At 32.1% G+C, this 20686-nt stretch overlaps 2 protein-coding genes across 4 annotated transcripts; both read right to left on the minus strand.

Moving 5' to 3' along the window:
* Positions 1 to 2867: 2867 nt before the first annotated feature.
* On the minus strand, positions 2868 to 13473 carry LOC108740737. 3 transcript variants are annotated; one of them, XM_018475182.2, is made up of 3 exons: positions 12960 to 13473; positions 3700 to 3955; positions 2868 to 3364 (listed from the first exon to the last, which is right to left on the minus strand). In XM_018475182.2, the coding sequence occupies exons 1-3, from the start codon at positions 13118 to 13120 to the stop codon at positions 3173 to 3175; spliced, it is 609 nt and encodes a 202-aa protein (XP_018330684.1). In that variant the 5' UTR covers positions 13121 to 13473; the 3' UTR covers positions 2868 to 3172. The 3 variants fall into 3 exon arrangements, with proteins under 3 accessions (XP_018330684.1, XP_018330686.1, XP_018330685.1); XM_018475184.2 differs by lacking the exon at positions 12960 to 13473 and adding an exon at positions 8328 to 8569; XM_018475183.2 differs by lacking the exon at positions 12960 to 13473 and adding an exon at positions 5985 to 6078.
* Positions 13474 to 14895: 1422 nt separating this feature from the next.
* LOC108740759 (juvenile hormone epoxide hydrolase 2) lies at positions 14896 to 20503 on the minus strand. The gene is made up of 6 exons (XM_025976208.1): positions 19651 to 20503; positions 18918 to 19109; positions 17711 to 17994; positions 16142 to 16416; positions 15766 to 16000; positions 14896 to 15247 (listed from the first exon to the last, which is right to left on the minus strand). Exons 1-6 carry the CDS (start codon positions 19813 to 19815, stop codon positions 15034 to 15036), a joined length of 1365 nt encoding a protein of 454 aa, XP_025831993.1. The 5' UTR covers positions 19816 to 20503; the 3' UTR covers positions 14896 to 15033.
* Positions 20504 to 20686: the final 183 nt, after the last annotated feature.

Genomic DNA, 20686 nt, shown 5'->3' on the forward strand with positions numbered 1-20686 from the left:
GATGGCATTCCGTTTTCGGATGTAAATTTAGCTACTAAATTGTCACATCCTCCAAAGTGGTCACCAGTCAGTAGCACGGAGGGTAAAATTTTTATTAAAAGTAATAAAAAAATCATTACTTTTTTTCTTTTTAGTGGTGGAATCAACTATCGAGATTTCAAAGAAATGTTTTCTACATGGTAATATCAGTACTGTGTTTCACTACTTTGTATTTTAGCATAGGCAATATTGATAATGCAACAGTAAAATCAAATAAACAGAAGATTGTTTCACCATTATCAAAAGAAAATTTGGAAAATTATGTAAAAGATCAAGAAAACAAATTGGAGGAAATTGAACAACCAATTNAATTTTTATATTATTGAACGGTAATGTTGAAAAACGATGAAGCTAAACAGATGTAGAATATTTTGTTCTAGTCGCAGGTGTTATACATGTATTTACTGTTATAAATGTTGATAAATCGGAATGTTGTTGTTGATTTTTAGTGGGAATTGTACTTGTATTTTGTTAAAATGTCTTACTAGTATAAACGGGGCGTTAGAAATATAAATATATGTATATACGTATATGTAGTAGGAAAATTAAAACTATGGAAGGCAAGTAAATGGTTGGGTACTAGCAAATTTTTCTTTTATCGTACAATTAAAAAGTTCTTAATGTCAAGTAATGAAATAATTTAGTTGATAAAATTTATTCAACTGACTGATTTACTCAATAAAGAATTTAATGAATCACTAAATTGCCGTTTTTTTATTGGTCTTTTATAACTTTTTTAAATATTAACGCTATTCTTATTGCAATATCAACTTATTTATTTACAACATCAAAAAAAAATTATTATTCACATGGTTTTCCTTTGGGTAAATCCCATTTGCTAAACAGTATACCGTTTTCATTACACAGTGTTATATGAAACGAAAATGTAGCAGATATATAAAAAATGAGAATGTTTCTCACTCCGGTACGTAATTTTATTGGTTTAACATTAACATTATTATAAGGTCGTTAATCTGAAGACTGGTTGGACACAATACCCACTCCTTCCTGTCCCGACCCAAAATCTAGAACATCCTACAATTTCCTCTGCCCCTTTTTACTCTTGATTGATTACATTTTTTTGAAGTGAAACTTATTTACGCAAGGTAAGATAAGTTCGTTTCATGCAAGTTGTTATGTAACGAAATCATGCAACGAATGTCCCCCCTCTACTCGGCCACCTAATCGAGTTCGTAGGGGGGATTGGATTATTATTATTTTTAAATAAAATAAAATAAATGATAGTGGGGGAAAAGTTTAAACTGTATCACCTTAATCTAGTCCAATAAACTCTCTTTCTTTTCTTCGCATTTCTAGAAATTCCTCTTCTTCTGTAAGCCTTTTATTTTTTAGCTTACCCCAACTTGAAGTGGTATGACTTTCATGATGAATATGTTTTTTACAATTATCTTGCTTTTGATAGCTTTTATAAGCACTTCTANAATAAATGATAGTGGGGGAAAAGTTTAAACTGTATCACCTTAATCTAGAAGTTAGCGGACAAACAAGTAGGAAAGCTTGCAGTTCCCAATTTGACTAACAATTATGGATTAATTAATACACAATTGAAAATCGGAATAATTGACTTGACTATTAATTAATACATTTTACACTTTTAGTCATCTTGAATTATATATATGGCCTGTATTGTACATTTCATAGTTTATGGTGTTTTTTCGGTCCTCGGTTAGGAATGAAGACATTCTTTCGTTTTTTGCCCAGTCCTCTTATCGCATGTTTTCGAGTATTAAAATGTCAAGGTCTCTAATAAAAAAGATGGTAGTTTTATCCTTTCACTTCGGAGCTCACACTTGCATACAAATACGTATGGCTGGAGTTTATACTGAAATTAGTTCAATATTAGGTGGAAATTATTCGTCAGTTGTGCGGGGAATAAACTTACAACAGACATTGTGTTTTAAAGCTTATTTAAATGTTTAAAGGATTCGCGTTTTTTTTATAATAAATGATGTGTTTATTCGTGTTTTGTGGCGAACTTAAATCCTTACAGAGTCACTTTTACTTAAAAATCGATTTAAAGCTATGTGACTTTAAACAAAAAGGTCTAATTAATAAATTAACTATAACAGTTTCAGTTAACGCGGACGCGTGTTGTGCTCACGCAAATCCCATATCTAATAAGTGATGTGCCGCAAGGATAGAGTTGAATGATTCCACACAAAGTAAGTTAACATTTTAGCTAATTTTTTAGTGAAGATGTTTGTAATTAAATTCAGCGTTTTTAACATTTGGTATCACATCTATCAAGTTGTACATTCAATTAGTACAAACTTTTGTTACAAATAGGATCGTCGAGAAAAAGGTGGAAAGTGGGGAATCCCCTGATTCCAGTTTTTTTCAGGGGGCCCGAATATTCGGATTTTTTTAATAATGAAATTATGAACTTTCAAGCTTTATGTTTGTGGGTTAATTATTTTGCAGTCCTGGGCTCAAAATTTCTCTTGACGGTTTTGCTTATGTTATATTATTTTTTCAAAAACGTTTATGTTATAAACCAACCTTTTATAAGTTTTTAAAGTATAATTTATTATTGGAAAATTGGAAAAATATACATGTATACGGAGTATACTGATTATCAGGATGTAGGTCCGACTTTAACTGAAGTAGATTTAATTATCAGCAATATTTTAATTTTTATATAGCCCCCCTCAACAAAGTCAGCATCGTCATATTGCGAGGTAGTCAAAAATAAAATTTATGAGCTCCAAATTCCCTTAACTTTGTTGTAGTTTTAATACAATTAATTTTTGAACTACCTCATTAGTATTTTTAGGGTCAGTTTGTTGTCTATCTAGTAAATTATAATGTTGAATTACAAAGTAACTCAGAAAATTTATTTCTTTAGCGTTAAGTATGCACAGTTCTTCTAAACATTTTACAAAAAAATTTATTGCAAATATTTAGATAAAGCGATTGCTTTATCAGAATAATATTTGTAGACTGGTATCGTAGTTGATTCTCATAAATTGTATTAGAAAGACAGACACCATCTGGCACGTGTCACGAAAATTATAAACTAAATTGCACTGATGAGAGTGAGTTATATCGTTATATGTATATAAAAGTCTTTTGTATCACAACTTGGTATAAAATTAGAGCACCAATATTTCTTTTACATAATAGTACATTCACAGCACTGCAAAGTGTAATAAAGGCACTTGATTCCGCAACTTTCATCCTCCTCGGTTTCTTCCTTTTTATTAACTGGTTTAATTGTTATTCCGTCCAACCGGTTCAAATTATCGTTTCTGGAAACGTAGTTTCCGTCAGAACTTTGCCTTTTTTCGGTACGAAGGGGAACCTCCTGTAGTATAAATAGAAATTAATGTAAAATTTCGAAAAGTTATAATTTTTAATCCGTGCGTTTTTTCTTTAGAATACAAATTAATGTAAGAGACTTTGTTTTATTTTTTTTTATTTGCAAAATTATTTTTAATTTTATCGGCCTTCAAATTACGATGGTAGATAGATTTGGTATTTTTTCCTATAGTTTTGTAAATAAATTAAAGATTGTGACTGCTATTCTTGACCCCTTTTGTAATGAAAACGAATATTTTTAAAAACTTTGCTTGTTTTGAGTAAAAAACGCTACAAATTTATTAAACCCAAAATCGAGTAAAAATAATAAGGAATACATACCTCGGCAGTGGCAAGTATTTCGTCTTCATTTTTGTGTGGTTCGTGGACTTCGTTAGCATACGGCTCCTTTGAAACTTCATCGTTAACTTTGTCGGAAAATGCGGAAGCCGCTGCGAGATCGGTGTTATTTGCATTGGCATTTTCAATTTGAACTGCAGCGTCTCTGGACGTTGTAGGAGATGGAGGCTTGCGGTCCTCTTTGAATTCGAAAAGTTCATGCTTTTGCGAGTTAGGGGAATCCCCGGACATCATGGCACTGAAAAAATTTACTATTTTCACCCTAGCAATCGATTATGTAGAATTCTAAATTAATTAGCGGTAACTTTTGACTTATAAGAATCATTTTAAAACGTCCACTTACGTTGTTACATATTATTACTCCATTTCTTGTACTTTTACTGCATGTATATTAATATTATGGCAGATACTAACATGAATATAATAATGAAGTCATAAAATTATTAAATTATCCACAATCGCAATTGCTTAAAGTTCGTAAAAATTGAAAAAATTCATTGGAAAATTACCCAAAAGTTAACATTAAAATTTTTCTGATTCTGTATTTTTGAAATTGTTTATGATACACTATGATTACATTTTTATGGAACATACATACATAGGTATATTTGTTTTGGCTATAATTAACAATATGATAACCACTAATTTGCTGATAAGACTAAACGAGTTTATGATTTAAATAGTGTTTTGGATTTAAAAGGCAAGCACTAATGATAATAGTTTATCAGTACTGCAAAGTCTTTTTCCCATTTTCGTACTTGGAGTTAAATAAATCAGTTCCCCTTGTCAAAAATAGTATTACCTAAGAACGTTAGATAACTTCAAATTTAGCTAATGTTATTGATAGATCAAATTAGATATTTGTGCTTATAAAAATCGTTTGCATATTTCAAGGTATACTGGTTTTGGTTTATGTAAATCAAGATAGATTGGCAACTTTCTCATAAAAAATGGGAACCTATCTTACCACTTTATGTTACTAATGTTTGGTGAATATAATGACTTTGTTGCTGTCAATGTGCCTGCTGAGGGTTTGCCAGAGAAAAAGAAGAAAAATTTATGGAGGGTAAAATTTTTATTANAAGATAGGTTATGAATTTATTATCTTATTATTATAAAATATACAAACATATGTAGGTGCATACATTTGTATCAAATAATAGCGATTACATAAGTAGTTGAATGATTCAGGGAAGCGTTGACATTGTATTATGTGACAACACGCAAAATTATACGCAATATAATATACTATGAATGTAATACATGTTATACATTCATAGTATATTATACGCAATATAATATACTATGAATGTAACATGTATTACATTCATAGTATATTATACGCAATATAATATACTATGAATGTAATACATGTTACCTGCTTTGAATTACATTATACTGAAACATGTAACATTTTAATATAACTATTGCATGTCACGTTATCCTTCTCAGGTTCGTAATATGTACCTTTTTTTACGCATTATAAAATGCGATTCTGATACTAACGATATTAATTCAAAAAGTAATTTTCACTGTTTTTTAATAATTATCATATACTACATATTTATGCAAATACCTTATAATTTGTAATAAACAAGAAACGGTTTGAATGAATCACTTAAGTAACTTTTTTGTGAGACTTTGGGAATAAAATAAACTGTGACTTTTGATGACCTCGAAAAAATAAAAAGTGTACGGGATGTAATAGGTACCCATAGTTGTTACAATTGTCGTTAATTTGCGGTTTTAATTAACAAAATTAATTACCTATCTAGCTCCATTCACAATTGATTTAACAGTTGCATGAAAATTCACGTCGACGAGAACAAAGCTGAGCATGAATTAGCTAAAAGGTGTTAAGTACCTTTTTTTCCTTTTTTTTTTATTGTGGACAGGTTTTAGTCTTTTGTAATAAAACAACATCAAAATTGCTATAATCTGCTGCTTTTATATGACCACATGGTGCGTTAAGGGTAAAAATTGTAGAACCTCGAACGCGAATGCTTTGTGTTGGGGTTGAACATTTGTTTGAAGTTGTTTGCGCTAATGTTTGTTGTTACATATCAAACACGTTATAATTCTTCATAATAGTAATAATAATGTGAGCAATTTTAATGAATATAAATTACTTATCGTTAGTGATTCAATTAAAAAGATTCGATATGTTGGAAGAAAAACTAGTATGGGATTTGTTTCTTTCTTCTGTTAATTACTTAACACCAGTTCATGCAAATGGGTAACTTTCTTGTAAAACATTCCTAACTTACATAACAAAATTCTCGAGAGCATAACACACTACAACATAAGTGATCCAACACGCCATGATCATTGTCGTATCGTTAATGCCCATCGAACCGTAAAGTAACATTCGTCGTTTTACTTACTTATATGAGAATGAGCACTGTCGGCATGAAAAAACTTATGTAGTACCTACTTAATTTAAGTCACTGCACTCCGGTCATCCATTCGTCAGTCGCCCATCCCCTACACTTTAATTTAAGTCCCCCTCTGTAACATTAATTGGCACTGCAGACATCAAAGGTTCGCGAACAAAGACTGTGCCCACAATTATCCGACCATATACGTTAAGCATTTACCTGAGAAAAGTTGACGTAAACTGTGCATAACTACATTATAAGGAGGAATTAAAAGTTGCTCTTCGTTTTGGTTTCGACTGCGAAACGGAGACTGACGATCACCTGGCTGCTGGGGTCAAGTTGGCGTTGACGATGGAGGTACACCGTGGGTGCACCGAGGTATACAAATGATACACTACCGACCGTTTTATGAAGAACAATAGAAAAAATGTTGAACCGCAACAAAAGTTACTATAATGTTATATATATATATATACATATGTACAGACGTCGCTTTTTTTTAAAATGCAGTGGGCGAAGCGAAAGATTTTTCTTAGGGGTGGGGGGGCAGATTTTCAATAGTTGTGAGTTTATAGGTATGAACAGGTTTAATTTGTTTCGTTTCTGTTTCTAAACTTTGTGCCGATATCGTGACTCGTTAGAGCCTTTTCTAGGGGGAGCAATGAGCTTGCTAGGGGGGAGTGGCCCCTGGGTCCGACCTATCTACGTCCATACGACCTAAACTAAATAACAATTCTATCCAGGGACTGTACGGTGGACCTGTGTGAGTCATGGCTCATGCATTGAAAGCTCAGACTTAGGTCTGATACCCCCCACCCCCAACCAGAAATAACCTGATTGCAAAATTTAAAACGCATGCAACTTCACTTAATTCAAGATGCACTGCTATTTGCAAAAATTAAAATTTGAAACTGTCCTAAAAACAAAAAGGACTTCTATTCCTTAAATTTTTTCAAGTCGGTTCAACCGACTTCCATCCTCATTCGTGGCATTCTTTCCCAGTTTTCATCATCGTAAGGTCGTCAGTCCTAAGACTGGTTGGACACGCACCTCCACTCTTTCCTATTCTGAGCCAAACATCGCATTTCCTTAAAACTAGAACAACCCACATCCTTAACTACTTGCCAACAGTAATCTAATCTAGGTCTACCTTTACCCCTCCTAACTTCCGTTTCTGCCTCTAATATGTCTCTGACTAGACCTTCATGCCTCAGAAGGTGTCCTACTAACCTATCTCGTCAAATTGACTTCAATAGAGTCCTTTGTTCTCCTATTCTTTCTAATACCTCTTCATTTCTAACCTTTTCTACCCACGATATCCTCATCATCAGCCTATAACACCACATTTCGAACTTTTCTAACCTTTTCTTTTCCGTCGCGCCCACTATCTACGTTTTGCACCCGTGCAACGCCGAGCTCCAAACATATTCTACACAGTCTGTCCTCGTCCTTCTTCGAATATTTACATACATTCCTTACACCCATTCCTTGTCCTAAATTTTGCTAGAACGCTTACTTCCCTCCCACCTTCTAAATACCTTGGCACTCATATCCCTTACTAGTCTCTCATCTATGTACAAAATCTCTCTCAGCCCCATATCGTTAGATCCTCTCCCCTTATCATTCCCTTGCATCTGTTCCCCATCCCTATATTTATAGCTTGTGTCAACACTTCCTCACATACTGGTAAATATAAGCATTTCTGGAATATCTAATGCCTAATACAAAATTATGCGGGTTTTGTTCGAGGTGTTGTGAAAAGTAGTATACTTATGCACCAGGGAAGGAAATAAACATGAGGTTTGAGTCTAATTTTTAAACATCGGTTTAACAAAAGTACATTTAATTAGGTATGGTATAATCATGCCTCATTGTTACTCTTATCATAATTATCTGTTTAACCTTCAAAAAGACTTATACTTTACGCGAAATTAATACGTAGGTCTTGACCGAAATTATTTAACGTAATAAAGATTAAATCCAGTAAGATTGTAGAAACAAAATGAATAAAATGTTTACCTGCAGCAATCTTCTTCATTTGGATAACTGTATACGACGATGTAAGAAGAAATTGTGTTGAAACTCATTAGCATGTGTTTGTATTTATTTTACTTTAGGCCTATCACAAATGTCACTTTGACATAAAAGAGGATTGCGCATTATTATTTTGTTATTAAGCACCTTTCGGGGGTTTTGTTAATTTTTCCGGCGAAACAAAATAAAATATCTTACCGCGGTACGTATTGGGACATTTCGGAGGGATTTCTTCTGATGAAACACAAATGCCTTTAATATTCCAATTTAGCTGGTTCTTGATGGAAATGAAATAGTGAAAACAATTTATTTAACACTTCCATTTTGTTATAGTAACATTTTTGTTGTTTTTTTATTTTTACGTTTTACGGAAAAACGGCGAACGTGAACTCAATTTTCTGCTGGGTGCTTTTTGACAGTTGTATAAATTTAGTCTTTTGTCAGCAAATTGAAATCTTAAGCGTCTTTGCAATCGTTTGTAATTGAAATCAGGATCTAGACATTTTTCACGGTGAAAATTACCAAAAAAAGATGGGTTTCATCTAGAGATATGCAAAATGGTTTTTTAAAAGTATTTAAGTACAAAATGCAAATACTTTTTTGATTTGTTATTTCAAATGTAAAATACAAAATAGATTTCCCTTTTGTATTTTAAATGTTAAACGCAAAATACTTATTTTCTTGTAGTTGGTACCTATTTAATTTTCTACATTTACATAAGTATAAATTATTTTTTAAGAAAACCTTACAGGCATTTACTCATTTTTTAAATATTGGAGTTTTTCTAGACTAATAGTGGTGTTTGCACTATATCGTCAGCTGCGAAGATTGAGTATGATTGATATTTTTCTTTTTGAAGTGATTGAGATATAGTTTTTCAATCTTTGTGTTATAGTTTCTTCAGTTCACCAACAAATAATTCATCTATATGCTGCCTTATTTGTCTTTGTCCCCCGTTTTAATTGAGAAAGAGAAAGATGCCAAAATAGTTTGTTTAGCGTGAAAGATCAGAGCCAAAATAGGGTTGCACATAATTTTATTGATGTCCAATCAACATTAATTAATTTATATCAAAATATTTACAACCCCATTTTGTTTCTTATCACACTGTATTAAGAGAAAGAAATGGAATCCATAGTTTCTTTAGCTTGACATTGAACCCAGAAAACAATATCGATTAGATTATCTATTTCCAAGATGTTTAGAATTTTTAGGGCTCTCTTCAGTTAAAGTTAGAAGGCATTTATAATATTATACAAATAAAATAACAAAAACTGTTAGTCGCCACTAATTGAAACGTACATTTATTTCAATACTTAACTAAGGCGCTAATTATTTAATTTTGTAAAATTATTGGAATTTATCTATACGAATCAATCCAAAAAACCAATCTCGAAGCGAATGAATTGAAAAAGCGTCAACAGTAGCTACATCCCTGGTTTACAGTAAAAACATTGATTGAGACATCAGGAATCTAGTCATATTGATGACTGAAGAAAGGATAGAGGATAAACACCGCATTATATATTTCGAATAAGAGTTATTGTTGAAATCAATGATTTTAAAAATTTCCTCAACATGCACTGAAATTATCATTCATGTCCAATTTTAAATTTCTAGGATATCAAAAAATATATGCTAAAGTCAATGAAAAAAGCGATTATATAAAGATTTTGCATTGAGAGATACGGAACCCTAAAAAGGATCTACCTAATCTTTTCACTTCACAAAAGTGATTCGTTTGTTATTTATTGTACCTGTTACAGCTACAAAGAAAATGACCTAGTCAGAAGTCCTGTCTTTGTAGGCAAACAAATCAAAAAATTTAACCTTCACAAGTATTAAGAATCTTATAAAAATGTTCACATATTACTAGCTGACGTAAAATGTTAAGAATGTATTCACATTATGACTGTTGTTTACTGTGTATTTGAAGTTTAAATGTTTGAAAAGTGTAAAGATCAAATTAATGTATTATAGGTAGGTACAGATAAAACTGTACATGATTTGGTACTGATGTACAAGAAATAAAAACCAACCGGGTATGTTACCGTTAAGGCAGAAATAAAGGAAAAAATGCAATCCATCACCAATTAATTAAGATTAATTAATTATTATTAATATTTTGCGAAAGAAAATATTTGACTATTAATTCAACTTTTCACATTCTAAAGACAGTATATCACTTGGTAAGTAGTGATTGTCGTAAACCTTTTGTAGTATTTCGTAGGCTTTAGTTGCAATAACAATAATGTTTATAACATGAAGTTACCCTTTCAATTTATATTTTGCTAAACAAGACTGAAATTATATTGAAAAAGCAATGCCAACGGTGGCTTTGCATTTCTCTAGAAAGTTTTGGGAAGTCTAGCACATAAGTAGTAGATTTTAGATTAAGACTTAACTGTAAATTATGATTAGTTATTTGGCTTCTTAGCTCGACTTTTATTAAGTTAATAGAAGAGAAAACATGTCTCTACAAATACGTTGACTCAATGGATCATGAGTAGAGTAAGTATTCTTTCTTTTATTTGGCCATAACCTTCCGGAAGATTATTCCAGGTATCTAAAATTAGTGTTTCAGGCTTAGGCATCACTTTCAGAGCTGTTCACTTACGCCGAGATATCAAAAGACATTTCTGCCTTTCCAGCTTTTCTAAGTTACTACTTAGACTCGTAAATTTCGAATTCCACAAACTTTTGCTTTTTATATCTAGTAATTGGATTTCAAATGAACCAGCATTGACATTAAATAGAGTAAAATTTAGTTCTTTGCTGTTTGCTTTGAGAGAATTTACAATGAAAGCCAAGGAAGGCTTATTTATTTTGAACTGATCAAATCGTTCAGCAAAGTCATTCTTCATTGTTTTGATCTTTCTTGTGATGCACAGTTTCCATCCTAATGACTCCTTATAATTTGGAAAAGTATTAGTGTGTCTATCTCCATATATTCTGCTAAAAGAAGCAATATATTTTCACAACCAACTCCTTTTTTCCTTAAAAAAAAACGCATGCATTTTCACGAGATCAAAATCGAGACTGCAAGATCAACATTAATTTATTTGGTGATCACTAATCTCTGGTAAAATTAGGCGAAACCAGTTTAAAGAATGATTTGTGCAGATACATACGCATTTTTTATACGGAATTTAAAGTCTAGCTTTTAAGTAATACAGACAAAAATGCGAAATTTCTTAAGCAATATTTTATGATTTATTTGTAACGCAAAGTAAACTTCTTTTACTATTTATTACATAATTTGGGTACATTGACATTTTATAATCCATTGAAAAAATCAGGTTATTATTAATTAAACAATTTGCATACACAATGGTTTTTGTGTGGAGTAAGTACATTTTATAATTAGAGTCTAGAAAACTATTGCTTGAGTAGTAAGAAAACAAAATAGTTTGCGTTTTCAATTTTCCAATTTCGTAGAAAAATAAGCGGAAGTTCGATAGGTATTGGTTTTTTTATAGACGTATTCAGGCCAAAAAGTATGTAATTTATTAACTATTTTATACTATTTTATACAAAAAAACCCTTATTGATTTATTATATCAAGTGTGTATAGATAAATAAAAAGATTTCTTAAAATACCTAATTATGAAATGCATATCTATATAACTGAAAACTGTTCTTTATTATATATTATATTAAGCGTATACAACAGTAAGTTCATTAAACGACGATAATTAAGTAAATAAAGTAATGGATCATTTCAATCATAAAATGCACACATCGTCGTAAACGGAAATGAACTAGACAAAACCATGATTAAGCACCTAATGCAACTTGATTGTTTTTGCGAAAATACTTATTTTATTTTTATTTCATACAATCCATAACGATTTATAAAATTATCCGAATCTGAAGTAATGATATATGTATGTATTTGCTTGTAAAATACCTAAAAACATAATAAAACAAAGAAAACATGGTGCATTGTTATAAGTACTAAAGCCTTTCTTGGTATACGACGATTGCACAGCCGAAACAACAGGCGATCAAAATTCAGTTTAATAGTTTTTGAGAGATGTTCTTTGATGCTCCAAATATAGAAAGAAAAATTCAAAAAAATCGGGTTCGTGTTTCATAAAACTTCATCCGACTTTATTAAACAGTTTAAAAGATATTACAGGATGAAAATCACAATAAACGAACTTTTCCTTGTAACTGAAATCAGAGCCACTGAGATAGCTGATGGTACGATATTTTGGAATTGATTGACCATTAAAATGACTATGTATATAAGCAAATGGCTTCATTTCCATTTCATTTTCTTATGTTCATACATAAATACATAAGTAAATACACAGGAGGAGAGCACATAGAAGCGCATAATAATGAGACACAAGGGAAACGATAGTGACAGACTTAAGACCTTCCTCTGGATGATCCGAATGAATAGGAGAGGCAAATTAAACCAACGGGTGAGAAAAACCCAGTGATGAAAAGAGTAGGGATAGGCGATTATTACATTTTATATCGATTTATAGCGGTTAATATCGATTTGTTTTGAAAACTGACAATAATCGATTAATCGGATGATTTATCCAGCCGTAGGTACTAGATACATAATTAAGTTGTGGTATAATACTTGATATTTACACTTCAATGTAAGAAAAAAAATCAGACGAAATCCTTAGTTACGTATGCAGTTTATTTTATATTGTTTAGATAAAAAATTTGCAATTACTTAAAATATTTAAGTTGAAATACATTCGTAGCTCTTGTTTTTAATATCCACCCGATAATAGTCATTTCAATTAGTTAAGAACAATTACGCTAGGTACATATTTGAATATAAAAATAAAAAATTGTACTAACCTAGTCTTATGACCAGTTTCTTTGTATCCATGGTGCACATAATATTTGTCTTTTTTGTGTTTATGATGCCTATTGTGCGATCTGAATCCAAAGGGCATATAGTACACTTTCAAACCTGGCGATTTATGCTTCTTTTTATCCAACAATTTACTTTTCTCCATTGTGCGCGGGTGTGGAACTTAAGAACAGGTTTTTCACGATGCAGGATTCTTGTGGCCCACTTTACAATCACTCACTAGACTTGTAACAAGAAACAGGTGACTGCGTTGTTTTGTTTAATACATAACTGTGACTTGAAACACATTTCACATAAAACTGTGCTGATAAGTCGTTTAATAATAACGAGAATCGATATCGAATGTATGTATGTAATCCATTATTGGCACGCTTATTATTACGTAGTTTACAGATAAATGATTTCTGATAAATAACTATTTCCCGTTTTGTTTTATTTCTATTTCTGTTGCATCTACTGTAATTGCGGTGAGATCTCGACGTACTGACTGTCCTATGAAAGAATGTTTGAAAGTTTTTGAGAGTCGTAAGCACAATTACGTATTTATTATTATTAAATACCTTGTAAGTTGTTATTCTCGCCGTTCTTTACGTCCTACAATTGCAATTCATTCTTTTTAAAGTGAATTAAATTGACGACGTTGTTGACCATGACATGACGGTTATTTATTAATTTATATCTTGTCTTGTAAAGTTGTATCCAATTGTATCATTTTAATGCAAAGTATTCTTTTAATAAAACGAAAAACGTGAAAAATTGTAATGTAAAACTGAAAACAGTGATTTGCTATTTTATTGCATAAGGCTAGTTCCACACGAAGCGGATACCGCGTGGTTCAACGCTTATAGGTTTGCAAGTTTCCATAAGGTCACGTTTGGTGAACTCAGTACTGGGCGAGCACGGAAAGAAAATTTGTTGCGTGTTGTGTTATCAGTACCTATTCACTTCATTTTTTTTGAAAGGTCATACTCATAGTATGTACTGCAAAAATTTTAGACAGTAAGTATGTCCAAAGAATGTATGGAGAAAATCTCTTAAAATTCTAAATCTAAGACAAATTCCAAAAAAAATATTTATAGTCAGAAATGTTTTTTAAACTTAATAGAATTTAATACGAACAGTATAAGTTTATGTTTAGTAATTTATTGTTACTATCAGATGTAGGACAAGAGACTAGAGATCATACGTTTAAGTTAGTTAGTCACATTTACGACACGGGGAAAGTCCCTGACGATTATAAACGGAACGTGGTAGTAACCATTCCTAAAAAGAGGGGTGCGGATGGGTGCGAGACATTTAGAACAATTGGCTTAGCTTCCCATGTGACAAAAATCTTAACTAGAATTGTACAGAGAAAGAAGGAAAAAGGGCGGAAGAACTATTAGGGGAAGATCAATTTGGGTTTAGAAGAAATATAGGAACGCGGGAGGCTATTTTAGCTTTACGTGTAACTATAGAGAAAATGATAGAAATAGGAAAGAGTGTGTACATAGGATTTGTAGATTTAGAAAAAGCTTTTGACAATGTTGAATGGGACAAGATGTTAAACATACTTAAAAATGTAGGGATGAGTTACAAAGATAGAAGAGTGATACTTAGTTTGTATAAAGAGTAACACGCAGTTATAGAGCTGGAGAAGCAACGCAGAGAAGTAAATATTAGGAAGGGAGTCAGACAAGGTTGTAAAATGGCTAAGCAACAAGATTACTTTTAGCAAATGCGAAGATTAGCTCAGGATAGGAAGGAGTGGAGGTGCGTGTTCAACCAGTCTTAGGACTGACGACTTTATGATGATGACTATGAGATTTGGGTTGCTTTTTGGATGCACTGCAATCTAATTTTCAATGTCAAAATTCATTTAGTCATATTGCTGCTAAGACTGATTGAACGAGGAATAACATATATAAAAGGTGATATGCATATTCATAGATTCGTATAATTATACAAAAAATCCCTTTACAGCAATTAAGTCTTTAAGACAAAAAATACTTAAACTTAGAGTTACATATTATAATAAATTAACAAATCATCAGGGTATACATTTGTTTAAAATAATATTTACTTTCGTGAAATCCTCATTTTTTCAACAGCGGAAAACAAGTCAGCGGCAAGTGTTTGGGGTTCTTCCAATGCCAAAAAATGTCCCCCATGAGTTAACTCTGTACTTTGAACAATGTTAGGATACCTATCTCGTAACAAACTGTCTGGTTGGTACATAATTTCGTAAGGAGCTTTTAAAAAGGCGATTGGTACTTCTTTTGGCAATTGAAAACTGCAAAGTAATAGTAAAATCATAACATATTCGATAAAAGATTTCAATCAGTTAGAAAAAATATACAAATATATAAATTAGTCAATAAATTTCTACAGATTTTAGAAACATAATGGCAGTTTTAACATAAAAAAATAAAAGCTAATCAGGAAACAGTAAACAAGAAGAGTACCTTGATGATTGCTAAGGAAAGTAGATTTGAAAATTAAGTGAAAATTCTTTCTAAATAGCATAAGCTGTCTTTGCCGAGCATCAAAATTTAAATGAAACTAATTTATTTTTAATCGTATCTCCTTATGCCCTCCGTTTGTCTTTTTGGTAAAAACATTATCTGATTTTCAAAATGTTTGCCTTTAAGAACTAACTGTGAGTTAATGTAGATTGTTTGTAAGATATTTATAGCTGCTGCTAATAAAACAAACGAAACGATAAGAAAAGACATCTAGACAATTCTTTTCTATAATACCTGTACATATTTATGTAGATTTGTAGATGTTTTTAAAAAATATGATACATACCTGTCAATGTTTACCCTACGGTTTTCTTTGCTGTATTGTTCTGCATAAAATCTTGCGGCTGTCGTAGCAGAATTTGTCACCCAATACAACATTACGTTGTCTAGTAAGTCCGTATAGGTAAACTTTTCCAGGAGCCCGCCGTCTTCAAGGGCCCTATAGTTGGGATTTGTACCGGTGGAAAACTTTTCCAAAATATATGCGGCTAATCCTGCTGGAGAATCATTCAATGCTGTACCTATAAATATTAAATTATAAAAAGGTATATCACAATGTTCCATCATCACTTCTGGTTCTGTTTGATCAAATCATTTCTTGGACAGTTTTAGTACGAGTTAATGATGAGTAAAGCAAGACTGCCTCAGTGTTTTTTGTTTACCTATTGTGTCTGGTTTTGTTGCTTGAATATGGTAATATCCAGTTTCGGCAAGTAATGATTTAAATATTCTGCTCAATGGATACATCATTTTGCTCTGATCTTCTTTGCTAATTCCTACAATGCTTGGCCAAAAGCTGCCCAAAATTATTTTCCATAGGGTGACACTCATCAACGAAATGCACATATTAATGTGCAAACCAAGGACATTTTTTGGGTATTGAGAAACCAACGACGTAGTTATTTGACTGCCCCAATCACCACCTTGGAGGTAGTACCTTAATGACGAAAAAACTTTTTAAAGTTGCTTACTCATTATTTAGACGTATTAGACATTTTTATCATTAGAAATGGCAAAAGTTGCTGTTTTGATGTACAAAGCGTGTTTATAAAATAAGGGCTGTTTCCCTATATTTAAAAATTAGTGAGTCTGAACAAAATTATCAGTAAAGGAATAGTACAAACTACTGAATGTTTACGGAGGCTTGTAAATGATTATCGTTTCCTAGTCAGTGAGTGCAGATCTTGCGAAAATCTTTGATTCCATCAATTGAGAAGTGAGAGCCGTGTGTCGTTTTTAGTCTGCAAAAAGATCTTCAACATCTCAAATTGATAAGGAATTATGTCTCGTTACTGGAACAACTTCAGTGAGTGAAGGAAAGGTTAGACAGTGATGTCGAGAGTGGTAGGCTCAGTTTTCAGACCAATGAACTCGTTGAACAGGTGAAACAAAAGCCCCGATCTGATAGACAATTGACAATTGTACCCTTGCTGATAAATTACCTCTTGATGGAGGTGAATACCGAAAATGCTCAACGACGAACACAAAGAGTATTGTGTATCGTTATGTAAGACACATTAGAAACCAAACAATAGCCAAAACAGTGGCACCGTTCAAATTTACCAAAATCGAAAAAAATTAAGCTTTCTTTGTACTCGACTTGGAAAATGATGACTACCAAACTGTGAAGTTCGATCAAAAATCGTAGGCGAGGGAAACTGTCGTCGGGAATTCAATGCTCGAATACATACCGCTAAGTAGAAGATATAAGACTTTTGTTGCAAACTTCGAACTACAGTCCCTACCTATTTCCTGTTCTTGCACTAGCAGTGACTTCTTTGTGAACAACGCTTCGAGAACAACGAGAATCTCAAGATAGCCACTGTGAACTGATTCAATTTCCAATAAAGAACCGCTATGCCGAGTGTTTAAAGAAGCTGATGCATCAGAAGGAAAAATAATTAGAAGTAAATGACAAAAAGTGAACCGCTGCTACAACCAAGCAGAAGATCCAAGACTTTTGTTGGGAACTTTGAACTACAGTCCCTACCTATTTCCTGTTCTTGCACAAGCAGTGACTTCTTTCTGAACAACGCTTCGAGAACGACGAGGATCCCAAGATAGCCACTGTGAACTGATTCAATCCCCAATAAAGAACCGATATGCCAAGCGTTTAATAAAAGCTGATGCATCAGAAGGAAAAATAATTAGAAGTAAATGACGAAAAGTGAAATAGAAAACTAAGATTGTCGATAAATTAATCATGTCTCTATTTATCATTAGGCATTTACCTGTCAAATCCTAATCTTTTCATTAAATTCATAAAAGCAACTGCAGCGTGAGGTACTGCAAACCCAGGTTTGGCAGAGGCATCTGAAAAGGCATAGCCGGGGATTGATGGCGCGATCACCTCAAAGGCAAAGTTTTTTCCATCCATGGGTTTCGTAAGTAAGGGAATCAAATTGTAGAATTCTCTTACACTTCCTGGCCATCCATGTAAAATTAGCAAAGGGTAGATTTCTATATGACTGGGTAAAGATGTAGGCTTGACGTGCAGATAGTGAATGTCTAAACCCTAAAAAGGTGATAATAGTATCATAAACATCATCATCATAAGCTCGTCAGTCTTAAGTTTGGTTGAACACGCACCTCCACTCTTTCCTATCCTGAGCTAATCTTTGCATTTCCTTAAAACTAGAATAACCCACATCCTTAAGTATTTGCGAACAGTAATCTAATCTAGGCCTACCTCTATCCCTCCTAACTCCCTTTTAGCCTTTAATATGTCTCTGACTAGACCTTCATGTCTGAGAAGGTGTCCTACGAACTTATCCTGCCTAATAGAGTCCTCTGTTCTCGTATTCTTTCTAATATCTCTTCATTTCTAACCTTCTCTATCCACGGTATCCTCATCATTCGCTTGTAACACCACATTTCGAACGCTTCCAACCTTTCGTTTTCCGCCGCGTCCACCGTCCATGTTTCGCACCCGTACATCCACCTTTAACAATCTTTTTCGAATATCTAAATTAACCGTTTGCGAACATAGAAGTGACTTCTTTTTATTGAAGGCAACTCGACCCTGCGCTCTTATCTGCCTTGTATTCCTGCTACTTCTTCGGTACTGACTTATCTGACTTCTTAGATACCTAAAATCAGCCACTTCTTCTAATTTATAGTCTCCTATCTTCATATTCGCTCTTTCCCTACTTTTTCTTCCCTTGCATACCAGTATTTTTGTTTTACTTTTATTTATTTTTATACAGTACTGTTTTTTCAATTAACATATTGAAATAAAATATACAATAAATAAATGATGAAAATTTGTCCTTTACTTAGATGCAGTCGTAAGACGCGTGCTTTAAGTAACAACCAAATTTATCTTAAGGCAGGCGAGGCGCTTCAAATTAAATTCAACTTTATTTTTTTTATTGAAACAAGAAATTTGTCTCTTTACAACGTTTGTAAAAGTAAAAAAAAATATTACAAAACATTTACCTGTATATTAGTTTTAAATTGAGGAAATTGATTTAAATAAATTTCACGCTCTCTCCAGTTGTACTCATCTTTCCAAAAGTCGATTATGTTTTTTAGGAGGTTTGTGTTAAAGCCATACTCCTGTGCGATGTTTTCCAAAGGAGGTGTAAATCTTCTGGTGTTTTTCAATCGTAATTGCAAATCATTGAGAACCTTATAAGTAATTACAGAAAGTGAGACTTTATTATTATTTATTATCAAGAATATATTAAATAAAATAATAAGAACCTACCTAACTTCTTTTGGGTTTTTAGACACTTGACAATTTTTGATAATACGTACAAGGAAAGTAAAGTTAAACAAAGCAGTTATGTGTTTCCAATTATAAATAGTAAAACAACAATTTTTATTTTTATTTCTTGACAATAAAAATTATTAAATGTGGGCATAATGTTATAACAAGTATTGTGGTTATTATTTTTATTGGGGATATTACATTAATTTTCAATTTTCAAAACTCATTTTGCTCTTTTAATTTCATAGCTTTAAAAAGATACATCTAACCAATTATTTTGTATAATAAATGCAAACATTTCATAAAACGTACTGTTGTACTTATTTATTCTCTATTAATAATTCTGGGAGTCTATAATAAAAATTTAACAATAAATAAAAACAACGACCGGTTTCAATAATGGTATTACGTAGTATCTAATAATAATTACAAAAAAATTTAAAAATAAAATTGACATACCTCTTCCTTGATATCCACTTTGAACGGTCTTATAGATTCATCTGTAACTTTCGGGGAAGATCCGGGTCCCCAATAGAAATTTTCGTCAAGGATCGGTAAATTTTTTCTTAACGATTGAGCATAGGAAGGTGAAAACAATCTTTTAAGTGCTGCATACATGGACATACTTTATATATGTATGTAGGTACTTAATATATTTGATATAATAATTGAAAATAAGTTTTAAACTTAAAAAAAAGTGCGTGTAAGTTCTTTAGTAAATCTTATTAAGGACTAATGCGTAGAGTAGTTACTTAAAGAATGAAAACTTTGATTAATTATACACACAAGATAGAATGATTTTATACGATTACGTAAGTAATCTATCTATAGTGGCTTTTGATTTCAAATCGCGATATTTAAATCATTATATTTATAACGTATACTGTACTTCATACATGTGTGCTACTTTGTTAAACTATTTCATTTGAAAGTGTTTTCAATTTTTCCTTCATGGAAAGTATAGGGATTTAAAAGGACAAATATAGGCATCAGTTGCCACTTAAGCCTTTAGCTAGCGGAAAAAACGTACTCGTGACTAATTGTTCTCTAATTGAAATAGTTATTAACTTTATTTGTAGATAGTTCGAATTGGTAAACAGTAAATACTTCTGAAATAATTCGAAGTGGTCTGTATTCTGTCGAAACTGCCAGACGCTGATCGCGATTTCGATCTTTTACGTAATCCTAAAATGCAGCATCGTGCTACAGATGGCGTTCACTGCGCCATTTGTAGTATTTTCTAGTAAATACTTCTATTCTTTTACTTAGAATATCAATTTAAGAAAAGTTATGTTACTTTTAATGTACTGACTAATATATAACGGTTTTTTGTTAATAATTGCTTTTATTATTTAATAAATTAACTCTTACATAATCGATTTAGATTGTTTAATTTTCTTATTTCAAAGTTAGAAAGCTTAGATCACGTATGAATACAAAAATAAATCAGTTTCAACCCCTGAGGTTCACACTGACGGCCTTTTAGCAGAAAATA

Source organism: Agrilus planipennis, unplaced genomic scaffold (assembly GCF_000699045.2).
Source record: "Agrilus planipennis isolate EAB-ADULT unplaced genomic scaffold, Apla_2.0 scaffold228, whole genome shotgun sequence".
Classification (NCBI taxonomy): Eukaryota; Metazoa; Arthropoda; class Insecta; order Coleoptera; family Buprestidae; genus Agrilus; species Agrilus planipennis.

Coding starts and splice junctions, on each gene's coding strand:
- LOC108740737 (XM_018475182.2), bottom strand. CDS start 13,120: ATGGAGAAAAGTAAATTGTTGGATAAAAAGAAGCATAAATCGCCAGGT. Junction 3,956..12,959: donor GAAACTGGTCATAAGACTAG/GTTAGTACAATT, acceptor AAATTTTTTCAG/TGCCATGATGTCCGGGGATT. Junction 3,365..3,699: donor AAATACTTGCCACTGCCGAG/GTATGTATTCCT, acceptor TTTATACTACAG/GAGGTTCCCCTTCGTACCGA.
- LOC108740759 (XM_025976208.1), bottom strand. CDS start 19,815: ATGTCCATGTATGCAGCACTTAAAAGATTGTTTTCACCTTCCTATGCT. Junction 19,110..19,650: donor AAGTGGATATCAAGGAAGAG/GTATGTCAATTT, acceptor ATTACTTATAAG/GTTCTCAATGATTTGCAATT. Junction 16,417..17,710: donor AAAAGATTAGGATTTGACAG/GTAAATGCCTAA, acceptor TTCGTCATTAAG/GTACTACCTCCAAGGTGGTG.